The sequence below is a fragment of the Oryctolagus cuniculus genome, chromosome 11 (genome assembly GCF_964237555.1).
Source record: "Oryctolagus cuniculus chromosome 11, mOryCun1.1, whole genome shotgun sequence".
Lineage (NCBI taxonomy): Eukaryota > Metazoa > Chordata > Mammalia > Lagomorpha > Leporidae > Oryctolagus > Oryctolagus cuniculus.
In genome coordinates, this window is record NC_091442.1 from 66,179,003 (window position 1) to 66,199,752 (window position 20,750).

General features: G+C 43.8%; 1 protein-coding gene across 4 annotated transcripts in view; it reads left to right on the forward strand.

Moving 5' to 3' along the window:
• Positions 1-20,750, forward strand: part of SRGAP1 (SLIT-ROBO Rho GTPase activating protein 1) — a 319,306-nt gene that overhangs the window by 137,350 nt on the left and 161,206 nt on the right. For all 4 annotated transcript variants that reach the window (XR_007919699.2, XM_070052569.1, XM_002711308.5 and 1 more), the window contains exon 2: positions 16,917-17,112. Coding sequence is in view for 3 of the 4 variants with exons in the window: in XM_070052569.1 (XP_069908670.1) it covers positions 16,917-17,112 (196 nt within the window). In the remaining variant the exon portion in view is untranslated. The remainder of the gene's footprint in view (positions 1-16,916; positions 17,113-20,750) is intronic.

The following is a 20,750-nucleotide window of genomic DNA, read 5'->3' on the forward strand; positions in this document are numbered from 1 at the left end:
AATGAACTTGGCAACAGTCTTCCTTCTGGCCTCTGATTTGCCGACTAGGAAAGGATATTTGGTTAACTTTCGAAGGAAGTCTCACATTTTGAATATTCATAACTATTTTTCTATTGCTGTTGTAGGTTTCTTGTGAATACTTCCACTTCCGTAAGATGCCTTGCAGCCCGAGCCTTTTCGGTTGGCTGATTTTGTCCCTTGAGTCCTCTTGCCCCTACAGGGGACCCTTTTGGAAGTTTCATATTTAATATAAAAGTCATTTCTGTGAGCTCTTGGATGGAGAGCAGTGTCCTAGCTTAGTCATGCTTAGATCAAAGCAGCCAGCATGAGTCATGTTGGCATTTGAGACACTTCTATTGAAGCCTTGGATGAGTTCTTGTTTCTGTGCAAGGAGACTTTTCTAGGACCGGGGTTGCCTGATGGTTGCACACAGGTGGGTTGCGCTGGGAGACAGCACGTTCCAGACAGCCATGGACTTGGCGGAATTTGAGCACTAGATAAGAGATGTCTAAGTCTTGTTGTAAGTATGAGATTCTGTGATTCTTCCTGTTCCTCTAAGCATGTGTCCAGAGAGGACGGAGATGGCAAGTGAACTGGCAGGCGTCTGCTAGCAATGCTGGTTGATGGGTTTTGTCCCAGCATTGGTGGCAGAAGTGCTTTTCTGTGAGTTTTCCTGTCAGCTTGAACAGTGCTCATCCGGACAGACAGTTCCGAAATGATAGGATTTCCTATCATTTTCCAGATTTGGGCTAAGCCCCAAAGAGAATGGTGAGGAGAAGAAACTGTTCCATGCGGAGAAAGCTGATGCGAGACGTTTGAGAATAAGCCAACTCATCAGCAGCCAAGTTACAAATGAACTCACTTAAAAATTGGGAAATGGTATGACTCACAAAATAAGTCACCTGAAATGAGTCTAATTGGTTTTCCACATACCATGTCCATTGCTGCCTCATTTGTGAGATCCCAGACTTACCACGGATCTGAACTTTCCTCCTCCTGTGTTATATTTATGCCAGTTACCTGAAGTATTAAGTTTGTCCAGTAAGGTTAGGATTTCCCTCTCTCACAGGTTGCAAAAATGGTAAGCCAGAGGCAAACTCCGCACAAGCACGGGTGTTGTTTGTCTTTACAGTGTTTTGTTTTATTTTATCTTCATTAGGTACTGATATTTAAAAGTTTTGGAGATTTTACCTAAAAAAAATTCCAGATTTCTGGCTTCTCTCCCTGAGAAAAAACAAAAAGATGATCAGATTTGACATACATGTAGCAACGCATCCCCCATAGCAGCCGTCATCTGGAGCTTGGTGGCTGGCCGGGGATGTGTCCTCCACTGCCAGTCATTCCCTTCCCTTCTCATTGTAGACCCTGCCTGCTGCTCCCTTAGCTGGAGCCTGTCTGCTCTCTGAGGGCATTTGAGTTCGCGATCCTTGCTTTATACGTTAAGCTCACATGCAGGTCAAAACTATGAGTAGCTATTGTTCCCACTGCCCAAGGAGAACCACTAAACAATGTAAAGTGTTGCACTGGATTTGGGCAGAGTGTTCCACATTTGAAACGATCCCGGCCAGCCAACCCCGTAACCAGAGTGAAGAAGGAAAAACTGCATTCATTGAGGAGAGCCTGAGTCTAGGAGATGGGGCCTCAAGTGCCCGGCACGCTGCTTGCTTGCAGGAGCTCTGGGTTGCTTGGCGCCTGTGCTGCGGGCGGCACCCAATAGAGTGGCAGAAGGCTCCGTGCCATCCACTCAGACAGCTTTCTGAACGCCGGCAGCCAAGAGAACATCAGCTGTGCCTGGGAGTAGTGTGGGTCCTCCCCAGAAACAGCCAGACTTCAAAGGGAAGGAAAAAACTGTCCTGTGGGCCGATGTGGAAGGCTTTGGTCTTCCTGGATCGCACTCATTTGCACCGAGAAGGAAGACTGCTGAAGCATTCTGATGGATGCTACCCATTTTTAACAACTTTCCACTCGGCCCCTGTAAAGCCAAGATAATTAAGAAGCTAGAATAGCTTCATTCAAAACTTGATTACGAAAATTAACTAAACAAAGAATTTCTCCTTGGTCTCTGAGCTACTTTTTTATTTATTTAAAGATTTCTTTCTTTATTTGAAAGACATAGCTATAGAGAGAGAGAGAGAGAGAGAGAGAGAGAGAGAGAGAGGTTTTCCATTGCTGGTTCACTCCCCAAATGGCTGCAACAGCCAGAGCTGGGCCGATCCAGAGCCAGGAGCCAGGAACTTCTTCTAGGTCTCCCACATGGGTGCAGGGGCCAAGGACCTGGGCCATCCTCTGCTGCTTTCCCAGGCGCATCAGCAGAGAGCTGGGACTCATCAGCACCCATATGGGATGCCAGTGTTGCAAGGCTGTGGCTTTAACCTGCTGTACTACAGCACTGACCCTTTACTTTTTTTTAAAAGCAGTTTATTGAAATAAAGTATACCTACCAAGAGATTTACAGAGGTATACAGAGAAATGAATTTTTGGTCCTCTGATCACACTTATAAACTGTACCCAGATTAAGAACTACTACCCCTTCCAGTGAAAACAAGATCATGGTGGGAATCTCAGGTAGACTCCATTCAAATGGAAGATGCATGTTCATGACCAATTTTGATTGCATCTGGCCTTTTAATGGCTGAAAAGAGGGTAGAGGTAGCTTATGCCGGAATAACCTACACGTTGGTTTTAAGAGGAAAAAGAAATCATGCTTTATGTGTGACCTTGAAATTTTATTCTCATGCTGGCCCAGGCTGAAGTCTGGTACTCGGGATCTGTTAAAAGCAGAGTGTGCTCTTTGAAAGTCCGAGAGCCTGCAGACAAGCCCGAGCAGAGAAACTCGGTCTTCCAAGTCCCTCCAGCGCCAAGTCTCAGTCCCTGACTTCGACGACCTTCATCACTTTACGTTTGGGCCAGCTTCTTTCTTTCTTTTTAAAATATTTATTTATTCCACAGGCAAAGCATCAGAGAGAGGGAAAGATAGAGACAGAGACAGATACATCATCCGTCTGCTGGTTCACTCCCTGAATGGCTGCAGCAGCCAGGACTGACCCAGGCTGAAGCAAGGAGCCAGGAGCCCCATCTGGGTCTCCCACGTGGGTGCAGGGACCTAAGCACTTGGGCCATCTTCCACTGCTTTCCCAGGCATATTGTCAGGAAGCCAGATCAGAAGCAGGGCAGCCAGGACTCCAGCCAGTGCTCTGATAGGAATGTGGGCCTCACAGGCAGCAGCTTAGCCCACTGTGCCACCGCGCCAGCTCCTTGGCTCGCCCCAGCATCCCTCCTGGCATTTCCTCTTGCAAATTTCCATCGCTCTGCTGGATTCTTTCCTTTGATTTTCTCTTTTAGAGCCATGTTTCCCTTGAGCCTTTTCCCTCTCTCACCTGTCCTGTCTTCTCTGTCTACGTGGGAGGCAGCAGGTGATGGCTCAAGCCCTTATTTTCCTGGCACTTCCATGAGAGACCTGGATGGAATTTGGGGCACCTGGCTTCAGCTTGACCCAGCCCTGGCTTTTGCAGGCAACTGGGGAGTATATCAGAAAACAGAAGATCTCTCTCTGTCTCTGTCTCTATGCCTTGCCCCTTCTCTCCCTGTTTTTCAAATAAAACAAAAATAAATAAAAAGGTAAATACAAATGAATCTTGCAGGAGGTATTTGACCTAGGTATTAAGATGCCCACATCAAGTATCACAGTGTGTAGTTTGAGTCCCAGCTCCAGCTGTAGCTCCTCACTCCAGCTTCCTGCCAGTGTAGACTCTGGGAGGCAGTGGTGATGACTCGGTGGGTCCCTGCCGCCCATGTGGGAGACCTAGATTGCATCCCCAGCTCCTGACGTCAGCCCTGGCCAGGGGTTTTGTGGGCATCTGGGGAAAGAAGCAGCAGATAGGATATCTGTCTCTCTCTGTCTCAAATACATAATTTTTTAAATGAATCTTTCAGATAAGAGCAGCTATGTGAAATATTGGGTATGAGAGAGACAATGGTGTTCATACTGTACTTGAGATCTTATAAAGAAAGAGCTTACAGAGAAGTACAGGTATAAGATCGGAAAGTGCTAACATTTTCATCTTAGTATTTGTGAGATGTTGCTGCTTTTTTAATGTTAGGATATTTTTATATATTTTAAAAATATGTTTTCAAAGTAAATTGCGCGGCTGGTGCCGCGGCTCACTAGGCTAATCCTCCGCCTTGCGGCACCGAGACACCAGGTTCTAGTCCCGGTCGGGGCACCGGATTCTGTCCTGGTTGCCCCTCTTCCAGGCCAGCTCTCTGCTTTGGCCAGGGAGTGCAGTGGAGGATGGCCTGAGTACTTGGGCCCTGCACCCCATGGGAGACCAGGATAAGTACCTGGCTCCTGCCATCGGATCAGCGCAGTGCGCCGGCCGCGGCGGCCATTGGAGGGTGAACCAACGGCAAAGGAAGACCTTTCTCCCTGTCTCTCTCTCTCACTGTCCACTCTGCCTGACAAAGAAAAAAAAAAGTAAATTGCAAGTTGAATAGACCACAAAATAAATAGGAAAGGTAGAAGATGGCTGTGTAATTTGTAGTTTTAAGCCACTTTAAATTCAAAATTTAAATATAACTATCTTAAAGGGCAACTTTGATCACATTATGATACTTACCAAATGCTTCCCTTCCATATCCTGGGCATTCTCTTGAATATAGCTGACGCTGCTTCCCTTCCCTAAGTTAGCATAAAACAGTGGTAAAAATCTATTGTCTAAGATTCGGCAGGAAATGTCATTTCCTGACTGTGTCGTTAGTTAGAACCTCACTCTTCAGCTATCTTTTCTAAATGTGAAAACTCTTGTTCTTAACTTGTTAAATACATAACCTGTACTAAGTGAATGACAGCTTATTATTTTACAATATTTAACATTGTGCATTAATAATTGTCCCAGCCTTCCTGCCTTAACCACCCTGCAAGGCAGAGCAAAGCGCCATTCGTGTGGCCTGCCCGCTTCACACTCTCACAGCCCTGGGCCTTTGCACAGCCATTTCTTCTGCTCATAGTATCCTTCCTGAGTTAAACCCCAGCTTGGCAAACGTCTGCGTAGCTGCTGACTCGTGTTGGCTCGGAGCCTTCCCCAGTGCACCTGGGCGAAGCTGTTGTTTCTCCCTGTGTATTCTTAAAGCACTTTCCTCATGCTTCCATGATAGGCTTGTTACATAGCATTATAAAGGCGGATAATGATCAAAATCACAATTAGATGTTTTCATGTCTGTAGACCCAGAGCTGGCCTGGGAGGCCCAGAGGGCAAGAAACTGTGTGTTTGTCTTTGTCTCTCCAGAGCCCGGCACCTGGAAGATGCCCAGTAGGTTGTCTGATGAGTAACATGAGCGTTTGTGTATCCACTGTGCCTTGTTGAGTAAACATTGTTGAGTTCAGTTTTTTTCAGATTATGTGGATAAAAGCTGGATGTTTGTGCGGAACCACAAGTATGCTTTTTGTTGCAGAGTTTGGCTCCTATCTGAGGATAAAAATAGAAGACTTATTTTTAATACATAGGTTGTCTTATCTCATTGGATTTTCTTTGCTACTTCAAAGAGATAAAATAATGAAGAGAATTAATATTTCTGACATTTTAACAAATCTGGTTGATGTTCAATAACTACTAAGGCCTAAAAAGTCTTTAACAGGGCTGCGTGTGTGTGTGTATATGTGTGCGTGCGCACGCGCACAAAAATAAAAAATGCTATTTCGTTAAGGATCTCGTAGCCTACAACTTTCAAGGCATTTACTTTATGATCCAAACTGTGGCTTTCAGTTGTAAAATAGATACTGAGTGAAACTCCCAAACTAGACAACTCTGCTTCTCTTTTATCAGCTGCCCAGGTAGAGTCCGAAGTTGTTGGAGCTCTCATTTACTGACTGGTGATTAAGTCAGAATAAGAACTAAAGTTGCCAGTAGCAAAAGCTGACTCCTAAGTCGCGAGGTGCATGAGCCAAGCATCTGGGGAACTTACCTTTACTGAAACAGGCATACACCAGAGGAGAATTATAGAGAAACTGCTGCGTGCCATGTGGAAATTTAGAAACACATTATTTGTATTGGAGGAATTTATAATACATAGAGTTCAAAACTTTATGGTAATTAGAACATAGTAATGTACAATAATGAATTTAAAGCAAAAGCAATTGACCTAAATAATACTTTCCTAGAAGATCTTAGTGTTCAGGAAATATGAGGAAGTTAGCTTTAGGCATTTGGCTAGTGTATTTTTTGAATATTTGAGTCAGGGAGGGTAAGAAAGTAATAGAAATGATGCTAGACATTTGGCGCTTAAAATCTTATTTGCTTAATAGTTGTATAACATTCTAAACATTCTGGTAAGGTGTTTGGGAACCCAGGGCTGGATCACTTCCTCTTCGGCTGTGTAATTGTACACTTTGTGTAACTGTTAAACACTTTAATTTTATATCATGGGCTTTGAAGTCAGACAAGCCTGAATGGGAATGCATGTTGTGGTGCTTATTAATTACTTGACATTGAATGAGATGATTACTTGCTATCAGCTTTAATTCCCTCATCTCTGTAATGGAGGCAGCACATAATAGGGTTGCTGTAAGAATTAAACAAAGACAAGCTATATAAAGAACTTATCACAGAACCTGGAACCTGGAACATAGTAGGAACTCAGTAAGTCTTCTTTAGTTGGATGTGACATGTAAATAGAAATTGCCTGAGTCTATTTTCCTATAGGTACTTTCAAACTGTAAATACTGCAATAAGGGAAATAGTTTAATTTGAAAAGACCTCAATTGATTGTGTTTTTAAAAAACTTTAAGATTTATTTATTTATTTGAAAAGCAAAGTTGCAGAGGCAGGGAGAGGGAGAGGTCTTCCATCCACTGGGTCACTCCCCAAATGACTGCAACAGCTGGAGCTGGGCCCATCCAAAGCCAGGAGCTTTTTCCTGGTCTCCCACATGGGTGCAGGGGCCCAAGAACTTGGGCCATCTTCCACTGCTTTCCCAGGCCATCAGCAGAGAGCTGGATCGAAAGTAGAATAGCCAGGTCTCAAACTCCTATGGGATGCTGACTCTGCAAGCAGCAGCTTTACCCACTACACCACTGCACCAGCCCCCAAAAAGTTTTATTTATTTAGATTTATTTATTTATTAGTATTTATTTACTTATTAAGATTTATTTATTTGAATGGCAGAGTTACAGAGAGAGAGATCTTCCATCCTCTGATTCACTCCCCAAAATGGCTGCAATAGCCAGGGCTGGGCCAGGCTGAAACCAGGAGCCTGGAACTTCATCCAGGTTCTCACGTGGGTGGCAAGGGGCCCAAGCACTTGGGCCAAGCACAGGGGTCTTTGACTGCTTTTACAGGCACATTAGCAGGGAGCTGAATCAGCAGTGGAGCTGCCAGGACTGAAACTCCTGTGGCATTCTGATGTCGCAGGTGGTGGCTTAACCTGCTGCACCACTACATGGGCCCCCACATTGCCATTCTTGGACAGCGCTTAGATGCCACTTGAGGTGTGCACAGCCCGTATCAGAGTACCTGGTTTGAGTCCCAGTTCTGCTCCAGATTCTGGCTTCCTGATAACCTGCAGCTTGAGAGACAGCAGGGGATGGGTCCAGAAATTGGGTCACTGGTCAAGACATGGGAAAAGCCCTGGTTTTGGGCTGGCCCAGCCCTAGTTGTTGGGGCATTTGGGGAGTGAACCGGCAGATGTAAGATTAAAAATCCTCTAGGAGTTCTCTCTGTCTCTCTCTCTCTCTTCCTCTCACATAAAAATTAAAGGACAATTAAAAATCTGATTCAGAAGCATGTAACCTTTTGTGTTTATTCCTTGGGTCTTCAGGTTGAATTATATCGAGAAAGAAAGTCATTGTTTAGAGAATGCCTTGAACCTTTGTCAGCAACGCAGTCATCCCAAAATGTAAATCTCTGGACTCTACATAGATCAGTGGTTTCCACACAGTGTCCCTTTCTGGTAGTAAAAATCAATCTACTAATGAGGTCTTAAATGCTCTCACTTAATTATGGGGAAGTTAATGAAACCCTGCCTCTTCTGCATTCTAAATAAAAGTAGTCTGGTGGATCATTCAGATGCACACTTCTTAAACTTCCCTCTCCTCCAATGTATTTAATGTATTTAAACTGCAATCATTGATCACCTTAACTCACTGCCTTCTCTCCTGGCCAGCTTTTACTTGAAAACAAAAAGTTGCAAATTCGTGTTCCATTATCCTCTGAAAAACGTTAACCAGGCCAAAATAAAATATTCTGCTTTCAAATGCTAAGAAAACCCGATGTTTTTGTAGTAATCATTTATTCTAAGATAATACAGAAGTTAACATCATCTCAGATGAAAGCATTATAATGAAGTCTTAGATGGAAGAATGAATACAGTGTGTCTGTAAGTGTCAGGAATTTTGTGAAATTGACTTTTACAGCAGAAATAAGGAGGATTAACTGCCGGGAAGACAGCTTCTTGCCTTACTTTAATCCCAAAGAGGATTTTATCAGACTTGATCCCTCACCCCGCAAACATGCTAATCAGCTCTGGAGTTCTAGGATGAGACTGGCTTTGAGCTTGGAATAGAAGCAACTTTATTTCATGTATGTCTGTGGTGCTGTTTGGCTTGCTTAGATTGTTGGTGATTTCATAATCCTCCAGTGGAAGCAGATCTAAGGGAGTCATGTTTTGCTTGAGGCCATGACCTGGAAAGTAGCATTCAGTCCACACACCCTAAACTTCCTGCGGCAGAACCTAACTCTTCTAAGCCAGGATACCAAGCATATACTTTTTTGAGTTAAGTTCAGGAACTCCATTTCCATCCTGCTTCCTCTGAAAACTCTTGTGGTCATGACCGCCAGCTGGTCAGTGATCTTTTCCTTTTCTGGAACATTCTTTAGCCTGTATGCACCATCAGGTCTAGAACTTGTAGTTTCCTTTTTTCCTTCATTGATAGTTGGCCACTTTCGTGCTTCAGATGATTAGAAAGTGTTTTTCTGTGTCGTCTTGTGGAAGCCTGCCGTTCTCTTTGGAGGTGGGCAGTTATCATTGGTGTGTGTTTTGTGGTTGAGGAAATGAGTTGCTCCTCCAAGATGGTGGCTCCTCCCATGTCCTACCTTCTACCAGGAGAATCTGTGTCCTGATGCTATGTGTTCTACACTGTGTCTCATGAATCAGTCTCATCTCTGATCTTGTCTGCTCGCTCTTCAAAGACTCGTTCTCATAGGGACTCTACATTCCAGATGCCACTTAGGAGAACTTTCCACTCACATCCCAGAGGTGTGCTGTCCAACAGGTGGGCCATCCTGTTGGTTTTAAATTTCAGTAGTTAACATTTTTAAAAGGTGGAGTTAATTATATTTTATATAATACCATGCATCTAGAATGTTACAATTTCAACATTGTCACTAGTCGATGGAACTAGTTAGAATCTCAGCAGGTTGTTATTCTGTTAGTGATATACCAGTGGCCCTCCTTTGTCATTTAGGAAAATTCCTTAAATCCTTTGGGTAACAGAAATGTACTAACACATCCTAACAGAATATACATTCTACTGATATAAGGAAAATCTAATCAAATGACAATATGAAGTAACCGAGATGATCTGTGATGCCTTAGAAATGTCCTTAGAATATTATTGGCTAGATGTCACAACCATCACACCAATCTATCAGTCTCACAAGGGTGCTTCAAAAAGTTTGCAGAAAATGGAATTAAAAGATGAGTTTACTTCAGGGCAAAAAAAAATTGGACTCCATGCATATGAAGGGTCTTCAAGACGATTATGAAAGACAGATACTATTAAACTAGTATTCATGCATTTTATTTTTGCACCAAAATAAATTCATATTTTAATTTTATTTTTCCATGGACATTTTGAAGTGTCTACATGTAGCCTAGTCCCACTCCCTCAGTGACACGTTAGAGAAATAACCCAGTCTGGGTCAACCTGCCCAGGAAACCAGCATCAGTCTGAGGTCTCGCACACATTTATTTTAAGAACGAGGACTTCCTTTGTCAGAGCAGTAATGAGAAATTCCTCCAGTTCCTTCACTTCTAGGCATTTCATTGTATTTGGTAACTATTGGGAGATTTTTATGGTTTAGAGGAATTTTTTGCTGTTGTTTTCCTTTACAAATTAATTGCAGCAGTTTGAAAGCACATTCTTTTTTGGATGTTGATTTATTAGGTATTGATGATTCCTTCTATGGTGCTGCTCCAGTATAAAAGAAATTAAATAATAGTCATGAAAAAAAAAAAACCCAGTAACTTGTAGCCCTCATTAAAACAACCATTATGATTATTTAGTGGGTCCTGACCTAGATTTAATTATGACTGCTTAGAGCTTCCTCAAAGAACACATTTTCCCACCTAAAAGAGGTTGTGTTGTTTTATGCGGTTATGTGGGAGTCATGGTGTATGCCTTTCCTAATGGTCTCTTAGGTAAGTCTTTTCCATAGCATTAGAAATTATAACAAGTAACATACGATGCCAGCAAGTAAGTAAATTTACTATCTGGCTTATAGATAAATTCAGAACAAGGTAAAAATATTGAAGCAAGAGTCATTTTATGCAGACGTTGTTTTAAAGTGCTGTCCATATGTTACCTAATTTGATAATGGAACTAGGCATGGAAATGGGAGTCTGTTATTACTATTATCATCATCATTAGAAATGTATCAACTGCTGAAATTTCACAGACTTGTGATATTACTATCTTTGTTATATAATAACTACTTTGATATGTAATTGGCATATCATACAATTTACCATTGAAAGCATACAGTTTAGGAGCCAGTGTTGGACGCCAGGTTAAGCTGCCAGTTTTAACACTGGCATCCCATGTTGTAGTGCTGCTTCCAGTCCTGGCTGCTCTGCTTCTGATCTAGCGCCTTGATAGTGAGCCTAGGAAGTCACAGATGATGGCTAACATGGCACCCACTTTGGAGACCCAGATGGAATTCCTGGCTTCAGCCTGGCCCAAATCTGGTCATTGATGCCATTTGGGGAGTGCCACAGTGCCTGGAAGATCTCTCTCTCTCTCTCTCTCTCTGTCTTTCTGTTTCTCCCTCTCTCTGTCTTTCTACCTGTCAAATAAAGAACTCTTTAAAGCAAATAAACAAAGTATGCAATTCAGTGAGTTTTGATATATTCACAGTGTTTTTCAACCACACAGCAGTCAATTTTAGATCATTTTTATCACCTCCACAAGAAACCCTGCTTCCATTTGCATTCAGTTCCCATCTTTTCCCAGCACCCTCAACCCTAGGCAACCACCAATCTACTTCCCATCTCTGTGGAGCAGTCTACTGGACCCTTCACACGAATGGAATCACAGACCACGTGGGCTTTTGTGAGTGGCGTCATTCACTAAGCTTGTTTTCAAGGTTCATCTATGCTGTGACATAAGTCAGTACTTCATGCCTCGTTATGGTTAACTACTATTCCATTGTATGGCTTTACCACACTGTGTATCTGCTCATTAGCTGATGGGCATTTTGTCCGTTTGTCAGCTATGGTGAATAATGCTGCTATACACACTCATGTATACCTTTTTCTGCGGAAATGTATTTTCAGTTCTCTTGAATGTCTAACCAGGAGTGGAAGTGCTGAGTCCTTTGGTAACTCCCTGGTTAAGCTTTCGAGGGACGTCAGGCTGTTTTCTGAAGCGATTGTAGTGATTGTACTTTCAGCTTCCTGCCCGCAGTGAGTGGGGGCTCCAAAAGCTCCACGTTCTCCACATCACCCGGGGTTATCTTCGTTGTTGATCGCTGCCATCCTAATCAGTGTCTCACTGTACTTTTTATTTGCCTCTCCCTAATAGCTAATGATGTTAAGCAACTCTTCATATGCTCTTGGCTGTGTGTATAGCTTCTTAGAAGAATCATCTATTGAAATCATTTGCCCATTGCCAAGTGGAAATTTTTTCTTTCCAGTATCGCATTGTAAGAGTTCTTTGTATAGCCTAAATACATATCCCTTATCAGAGGTATGATTTGCAAGTTTTTCTCCCGGCCTGTGGCTTGTCTTTTACTTTCTTGGTGATTAGAGCTGTGAATCTTACAACTTGCTTATGCTTCAGGGTGTTCTGTCTTCCAGAATCTTCCAGACGGCATCAGTTCCTGCCCCCTTTTCCTCTATTGTGGTGCTGAACTCTATGTGTTGGTATTACCAGTTTAGGGTTGGTTTTCTCCACAAGAAGGACCTGTGCCTTACAAACTCTCCTAACATGAAAGAGTAGTTCAATAGTTATTTTGGTTCAACTAAACTAAAATGAACCTTGCATCTGAAAAAATGATCAAGATCAGTGCCGATCCAAGAGAGCTAAGAGAATGCTTAATAAGCTGTCAAAGAATCCATGGGTGTGAGGAAATCTGCCATCCCTTGTGCGTAAATAAACTCACAGTTTTTCTAGATCCATCCCTTGGAGATACACTGTCTGCAGTCCCAGCTCTGACGGGATGTCACACAGCCCCCGCGATGGCACTGGTGCTCCAAACCACAGCCCTGTAGCTCCATCACAGTGTTCGTTCAGTGCAGGTCTGGTGCACCATGGGCTTCTTTGTTCTGAGCAACCTGCCAACATTTATGTGACCAAGCATGTATTTTGCTCATTTATCTTAAAATATTTCAGATTCTTTGTTGCCATGTTAGCTCAAACCTCGTAAGGTCATATTAAAATAGCCACACCACTTGTGCAGGGAGGTGATCTAATGTATTTTGCTGCCTTGTGACTCTGTTGTGGTAAAAGAAGTCCAGTGTTTTTTTTTTCTCTGTATTGAAATGTTTCTGTTTCTATTCCTATTTTTTAATTTTATTTGTTTGTTTGAAAGGTAGAGCATCAGAGAGACAGAATGAAACAGAAATGAGAGATCGTCCATCCACTGGTTCACTCCCCCAAATAGCTGCAATAACCAGGGCTAGACCAGGGCAAAACCAGGAGCCAGGAATCCCGTCTGGGTCTCCCGTCTGGGTCTCCCGTCTGGGTCTCCCACATGGGTTGCAAGAACTCAGACATGTAGACCATCTGCTGCCTTCTTTTTTCTTCCTTCCTTCCTTCCTTCCTTCCTTCCTTCCTTCCTTCCTTCCTTCCTTCCTTCCTTCCTTCCTTTCTCTTTCTTTCTTTCTTTCTTTCTTTCTTTCTTTCTTTCTTTCTTTCTTTCTTTCTTTCTTTCTTTCTTTCTTTCTTTCTTTTATGTTTTTGACAGGCAGAGTGGAGAGTGAGAGAGAGAGACAGAGAGAAAGGTCCTTTTGCCATTGGTTCACCCTCCAATGGCTGCCGCGGCCTGGGACACTGCAGCTGACGCACCGCGCAGATCCAAAGCCAAGAGCCAGGTGCTTCTCCTGGCCTCCCATGCAGATGCAGGGCCCAAGCACTTGAGCCATCCTCCACTGCCTTCCCGGGCCACAGCAAAGAGCTGGCCTGGAAGGGGTGCAACTGGGACAGAATCTGGCGCCCTGACCGGGACTAGAACCTGGTGTGCTGGCGCTGCAGGCAGAGGATTAGCCTATTGAGCTGTGGAGCCGGCCTCTGCTGCCTTCTAAAAGCACATTAGCAGGAAGCTGGATTGGAAGAAAAGTTGCAAGGATTCAAACCAGTATTCTGATAAGGATGTTAGCATTGTAAGCGGTGGCTTAACGTGCTATGCCACAACACCAGCCCTGACATTCCCATTCTTGAAAAAGTATTGATTTGTTTGAAAGGCAGAGAGATAGGGACACAGACAGACAGCACCCATCTTCTGGTCCACTCCCCAAATGCCCACACTGACTGGGACTGGACAAGGCTGAAAAAAGGAATCAGGAACTCAGTTCAGATATCCTGTGTGGTGGCAGGGACCCAATTACTTGAGCCATCAGCTGCTGCCTCTGCGGGTGTGCAGTAGCAAGAAGCTGGAATCAGGACACGGAGCTGGGGCCTGAACCCAGTCATTCCAAAATGGGATGCAGACGTCTCACTGGTTGGCCAAATGCTTGCACCTTCAAGACATCTGTTATGGTAGTGTTTTTCTATTGATTTTTTTAAAATGATCTTATTTTTATGATGCTTTAATCATTTGCCCTAGATTTTTCCAAATTGAAGAGATAATTTAATAGTCTCCTCCATTTTTTTGAAGTAAATTTTATTTTCTCACAGTGATTCTCTAGATTCTGACCCTCTATATTTTGAGTGTTGCTGAAAAATTTGCAAGTGTTCTATTTTGATTGGAAAATAAATATAATGTGAAATGATAGCTACTCCCCATAAAAAAAGGATCCTTTTCTGAATTCTTAGGTCTTGATTTTAAATCCTTATGGAAATAAACAAGGAAATATTTTAAAATGAGATTCAAGAAGGAAGCCTATATAATTTTTGTGTACCTCGGATGTGATTTGTGTTCTCAGCTACTTTTATTTCTTAGGTACTAAGGCAACTTAAAAAAGTAGAGGAAACTGGTTGACAACTGATGATTGATTTATTTTCTGTTAGCACAGCAAGATGTGATAAAATTACTTCATCTTAAAGGACTTACTAGGATTCCCCACCCTTGATTTTTTTTTTTTTTCTTTAAGGAACAAAAATAGCTCTGTAGTTTTAGGAGAGAGTTTGGCAGGCATGCTGACGATAATACTGTATTGGAAAACATTTACTTTGATTGACTAAAATCCAGATGCCATTCATGGTAGTTAAAAGTCTCTAATAACATGTTTACTCTGGTATTCGGCACATTTCTGGAAGATTAATGTGAGGATCCCCCAATTCAGAGGAGGAGAATCCCAGGGGACACCTGAGAAGTGCTTCCCGGTCTCTCCCGGGCTCTGAGAGGTAGGGCTTCCCAAGCATGGCCTTATCTGCATTAGTTACTGTGCCTTCCTTGATGGAAAAGGGGCCTGGCACAGTATAGGTGCTCAACTAGTGTTGCATGCATCAAAGGAGGGTGAGATGAGTGTGATAAGTCAGACTGAAAGATCAGGGTTAGAGGCCCCCTGGGGGCACCACTTACTAAGCTGAAGTCCTTAGATAAAGTATTTAATTTCTGCGAGCTGGCAGTTAGCCTACCACTAAGATGCCCACATCCAGTATAAGAGTGTCTGGGTTTGATTCCCAGCTCTGGCCCCTGACTTCAGCTACCTGCTAAAGCAGACCCTGGAGGCGATGGTGACAGCCCAAGTAGTTGGGTTCCTGCTCCCTGTGTGGCGGACCTGGTTTGCATTCCCAGCTCCCGGCTTCAGCACCTACTGATAAGGGCACTGGTGGAGTAAACCAGTGTGTGAGAGTTCTTTCTCTCTGTCTCTTTGCCTTTCAAATAAGTGAATTTAAAAAGTAACACTTGGGGAAAAAAAGTATTTCATCCCCTTTAGCTTCGATTTATTATTTGTAAAATAGGGGATAATACTAGTACCAACTTCATTTATGTGTAGACTAGTACACACTGGTTTATATGTTTTTTTTTTAAAGATTTATTTATTTATTTAAAAGGCAGAGTTACAGAGAGGCAGAGGCAGAGGCAGAGAGAGAGAGAGAGAGAGAGAGAGAGAGAGGTCTTCAGCCGCTGGTTCACTCCCCAGATGGCTGCAATGGCCGAAGCTGCACCAATCAGAAGCCAGGAGCCAGGAATTTCTTCCAGGTTTCCCACGTGGGTGCAGGGGCCCAAGGACTTGGGCCTTTTTCTACTGCTTTCCCAGGCGATAGCAGAGAGCGGTATCGAAAGTGGAGCAGCCGGGACTAGAACCGGCACCCATATGGGATGCTGGCACTGTAGGCAGTGGCTTTACCCACTGTACCACAGTGCTGGCCCCTAATTATATGTTATTTAATTGAGCAAATTTCCTAAATCTCCATTCAGAATTTTACCACCTGATGGTAATGAACTTGATTAAATGTAGTGAAGCTTCTACATGCATATCATCAGGTCAGTTCTTCTATGTTGCTTGGGAAAAAATTGAAGAGGTGGTATTTTGACATTGGTTTCTACTAACTTAACTTGAGTTAGATTCCTTCTCCACTGTTAGAGAATATGCATTGACACTGGAGAATATGAAAGAAAGAAGTTTCCCAGCATGAATAGTCTCATCTTTGGAGATTAGCCCTGAGTCTAAGAACAAAAACAAGGAGACAGGAGTTATTAGTTACTGTTTCTCATTTTTCCAAAACAGATGTGTTCCTTTGTTACAGTCATCTACAGATATTTTTTGCATGCCACATTTTTGCTTTTGTACTTTTGCTAGATCGCTAAATAAGCTTCATGTTCCTAATGTATTAAAATCGTCAAAGGATTCTTTCAGGATTAGACGTGTCAGCAGGGTATTAGTTTGAACAGTGCGTAAAGGTGAAGGCTGAGGGAGCAGGCCTTGGTGCTGAGACAGAATACTCAAGTGGAATCTGAGGATTTCCCTGGTGTGAATGAATTACTTGGGGGTAGAAAGAAATTATTTTTAGGCATGGCATCCCTGAAAACCCTGAAGCTGTGTATTTTACAAGCCAGAAGTTTATGCACTAAATAAAAATTACCAGATGTCAATCTGTGTGCCAACTGGCAAGTGTGTAGTAGCTCAGGCTGGAAGCAATGACGCCCATTTCCTTACTCTTCAGTCTCCGAAGGGATACTTGAGGTATTGTGGTGTTAAAAAATTACAACATCCTTAGCCTCCAAAGATGTCACATGTTGCGAATTGTTATCTGCAAGGGTTTACTTTTTATCCCCTCCTGACTCCCTGCGTGTTTGTGGCATTACAAATGTGACCCATATTTCTTTTCTAATTTGCTACATTCTTTTCTGAGGCTTGTCTCATTCTTTTCAAGGGTCAGCAGATATGTTATTTAAAGAGCCAGCGTGATCCCAAGAGCCTAGCAAAGTTCCAGCGCAGAGCTAAATATATAACAGGTTCATTACTTCGCTCTCGTGCGTAAGAGCAGCCCTCAGCAATCCCACGAAATCACACAGTGGCTTCTCTTCTCTCCTTAGAAATTCGCGCCCAACTGGTGGAGCAACAGAAATGCCTGGAGCAGCAGACAGAGATGCGAGTTCAGCTTCTCCAGGACCTGCAGGATTTCTTCCGGAAAAAAGCTGAAATTGAGACCGAATACTCCCGGAACCTGGAGAAATTAGCAGAAAGGTTCATGGCAAAAACAAGAAGCACTAAGGATCACCAACAATACAAGTAAGAGAGACCTGACTCAGGTCCGCCCCTCTGAGATGACACCCATGTGGCTTTTAGGTTTCCTCCATGGAAGCTACCGATGGGCATAAATAATAGCAACCCTCTTCCTTTATAGTTCTTGCACATCGATTTATTCTGCTTTAACTGATAACATTGTCTGGACATTTTTCTCTTTCCAACATACGTGTATTTATGGGTAACCTTATAGACAAGAAGAAAAAGTGTGTGTTTTTAAAATTCTCGATCACAGAGAAGTGGGAATTCAGATCGGCCACAGGTAGATAGTTGCAAGAGCAAATTAAAATCAGCTACTTCCTCAAGCAGAGACTTTATCAAATCACTACAGGATTTGCCCAAAGGAGCATTGGGCAGGTGCTTGCTTGAGTTCAGTGCTTCTACCCTGTCCCATCCATCTCATCATTGACATGGACACTGATTTTTTTAAAAGAATTTATTTATTAATTTGAATGACAGTTACAGAAAGAGAGGGAGAGACAGAGAGGTCTTCTAGCCACTGTTCATTCCCCCAGATGACCACAACAGCCAGAGCTAGGCCAGGCTAAAGCCAGGAGCCAGGAGCTTCATATAGGTCTTCCACATGGGTGACAGGGTCCCAAGTACTTGCACCATCTTCCACTGCTTTCCCAGGCCATTATCAGGGAGGTGAATCAGAACTGGAGCAGCTGGGACTCGAACTGGTGCCCACATGGTATGCCAGCATCACCATACCAGGAAGTGCAGGGCCTGGAACAAGTGCCATCCAAGCAGAGGCCTGAGGACTGGCTGGCTTGTAAAGAGGGCAGCGAGGATGTTCCAGGCAAGGGCAGAGTCAAGAGTAAGGGAGCAGAAGGAACGAGGTGGAAGGCGGGTTTGCATAACAGAAGGGAGTCCTATGGGCTGTGTGGCTACAGACATAAATCAGACCAGACTACAGAGTTCCTGTAGATCTTCCTGGGCAGTTTGGACTTGATCCTGAGGGCATGAGAAAGTCTTTGGAACGCACCAAGTGGAAGGATAAGCCACTCACACAGCACTGTGCAATGATGACAAAGACAAGAGTTAGGATCATGGACTGGAGGAAGTTACAGTAGAGGTAGGGAGACCGTGCAGGTGCGGGGGGGCCCTCTCAGGGATGGTGTGAACTGGTCTCACTGGAGGTGAGGACAGACAGACCTCTGTAGGAAACATTTGAAAGACTTTCATCTCCAGAAATATGGTGTAGCAAAGACACTATGAAAAAACACTGATGCCCCCAAGCCCCAGACATGCTGGTTAAAATGTAATACTCATCCTTTAAGCGTATAGCTGTACTTGCGATACAGTAAGGGAAATTTCCAAGGGCCACAAAAGGAAGGCACTGAAAACTGGAGTGGCACTGTGCTGTAGCATCTAAGCTGCCGCCTGCAACACTGGCATCCCATACACCCGTTCAGGTCCCAGCTGCTCCACTTCCGATCTAGCTCCCCCCTGATGCACCTGGGAAAGTGGCAGAAGCTGGCCCAAGCACTTGGGCCCCTGGGTCCATGTGGGAGACCTGGATGGAGTTCCAGGCTCCAACTCTCTCTGTCTCTCCTCTCTCTGTAACCGTACCTTTCAAATAAATAACATAAATCTTTTAAAAAAGAAAAAAGCATAAATAGTAGTTGTGTCCACCCTTAAATCCCAAATGGGGATGGAAGATGAGGCCTAGGCCTGGTAACAGTCGGGAACTGAGGGCTCCCCCACCAACAGCGCTCCTGCATTCCATCCTGATACCAGAAGATATGCCATCCTGGTGAAATGACCAAACAGAAAAGCGTCCACCCACCTGGGTAGGGGGCTGACAGGCGAACTCTGCTCAGTGTGGTCTCCATACTGGAGGCGCTGAGAGCCAGGTCTGTGCCTGCACCACTGGCTTTATATACAGTTCCATTTTACACCCTTCCATGACTCCGGATCCTACATAAAGAGTAGGGTGGGAAACAGCCCTGGGGTACTTTTGCAAAAGTAAACACAAAACGTGTCTCCGCGAAGAACACTCTTTTTCTCTTTTACTTTTTTTTTTTCTAATTTGGATGACTTTATTCTCTAGTGTTGTTCCAGCATAAAAACAAATCTTAATGATGGTTTCCAGGGCAAGCATGTGCCAAATGTACTTGACAGAGACCAAGGCTGTGATGAGGAGACTGGAGCCCCTGCCATACTGACATTTATAGTAACTGTTGAAAAGTGATTGCAGATAAAAAGATAGCCCATTCATCCAGTCAGTAAATAATTCTGGTGTCTTCTGTGTTTTGCGCTTGGTAACTTGATGTCTTCTGTGTTTTGCGCTTGTGAACTGAAAGCAGGCAAGGGTTTGTGCTTTTTAGTCTGACCTCTTGGTGGATCAGATGGCTTCGTTTGGTTTCTCTTCGGTTTCTCTTGTTTTCTTGATGTTTTATTTGACTTGAGTCAGTTTGGTAAACATGAACAATAAGTCTGCAGGAAGGATAAACCAGAGTTAGGAAAAACTCATACACAGGTTCTAGTAAAGAGTCAGCTAGGGCCGGCACTGTGGTGGAGTGGGTTAAACACCACCTGCAGTGATGGCGTTGCGTATGGGTGCCAGTTTGAGTTCTGGCTGCTCCACTTCCGATACAACTCCCTGCTAGTGAGCCTGGGAAAGCAATGGAAGATGGCTCAAGTGCTTGGGCCCCTGCACCCATGCGGGAGATCCAGAAGAAGCTCCTGGCTCTTGGCTTCGGTCTGGCCCAGTTCCAACCATTGCAGCCATTTGCGGAGCAAACCAGCAAATGGAAGAACTCATTCACTCACTGACTCGCTCACTCTCCCCCTCTCTCTCTCTGTAACTCTGCCTTTCAAGTCAAATAAATATATCTTAAGTTAAAAAAAAAAAAAAAAAAAGTCAGCCAAACCTGTGTTTGAATGCTGACTCCACTGTGTGATTTTGGTCACATTACATGACCTCTCTGAGTCCAAGTTTACTAGATTTTGACATGAGATCCTAAGTGTGAGATTAAGTGTGAACTATGACAAAGTCCTTGATATGACAGATAGCTGGTGCCACATATGCGGTCACTTTTTCTTCTCTCTTTCTCCAGACAAGTGTTCTGCTGTTAGCATAGCCGCATTACCATTTATTTAAGCTGGACTGTGGGTGTTGCTGTTAATCGGTTTGGGGTTGCTTGTTGTGTGAAACCATCCTTGGCCTGAAGCTGCCGCTGCATAGTGGAAAGCCTAACACTTGAATTAGCCTCCCTGGATGGACTGTCTCAAGATACAAGCTTTGGTCTTTTTTTTAAAGGTTTATTTATTTATTTGAAAGTCACAGTTACACAGAGAAGGAGAGGCAGAGAGAGAGAGAGAGGTCTTTCATCCACTGGTTCACTCCCCAGTTGGCCACAATGGCCAGAGCTGTGCTAATCCAAAGCTAGGAGCCAGGAGCTTCTTCCAGGTCTCCCACATGGGTGCAGGGGAGCAAGGACCTGGGCCATCCTCTACTGCCTTCCCAGGCTATAGCAGAGAACTGGATCAGAAGTGGAGCGGCCAGGACTTGAACCAGTGCCCATGTGGGATGCCGACACTGCAGGAGGTGGCTTTACCCACTATGCCACAGCGCCGGACCCCATACAATCTTTATGAGACCACTGGGCCTCATT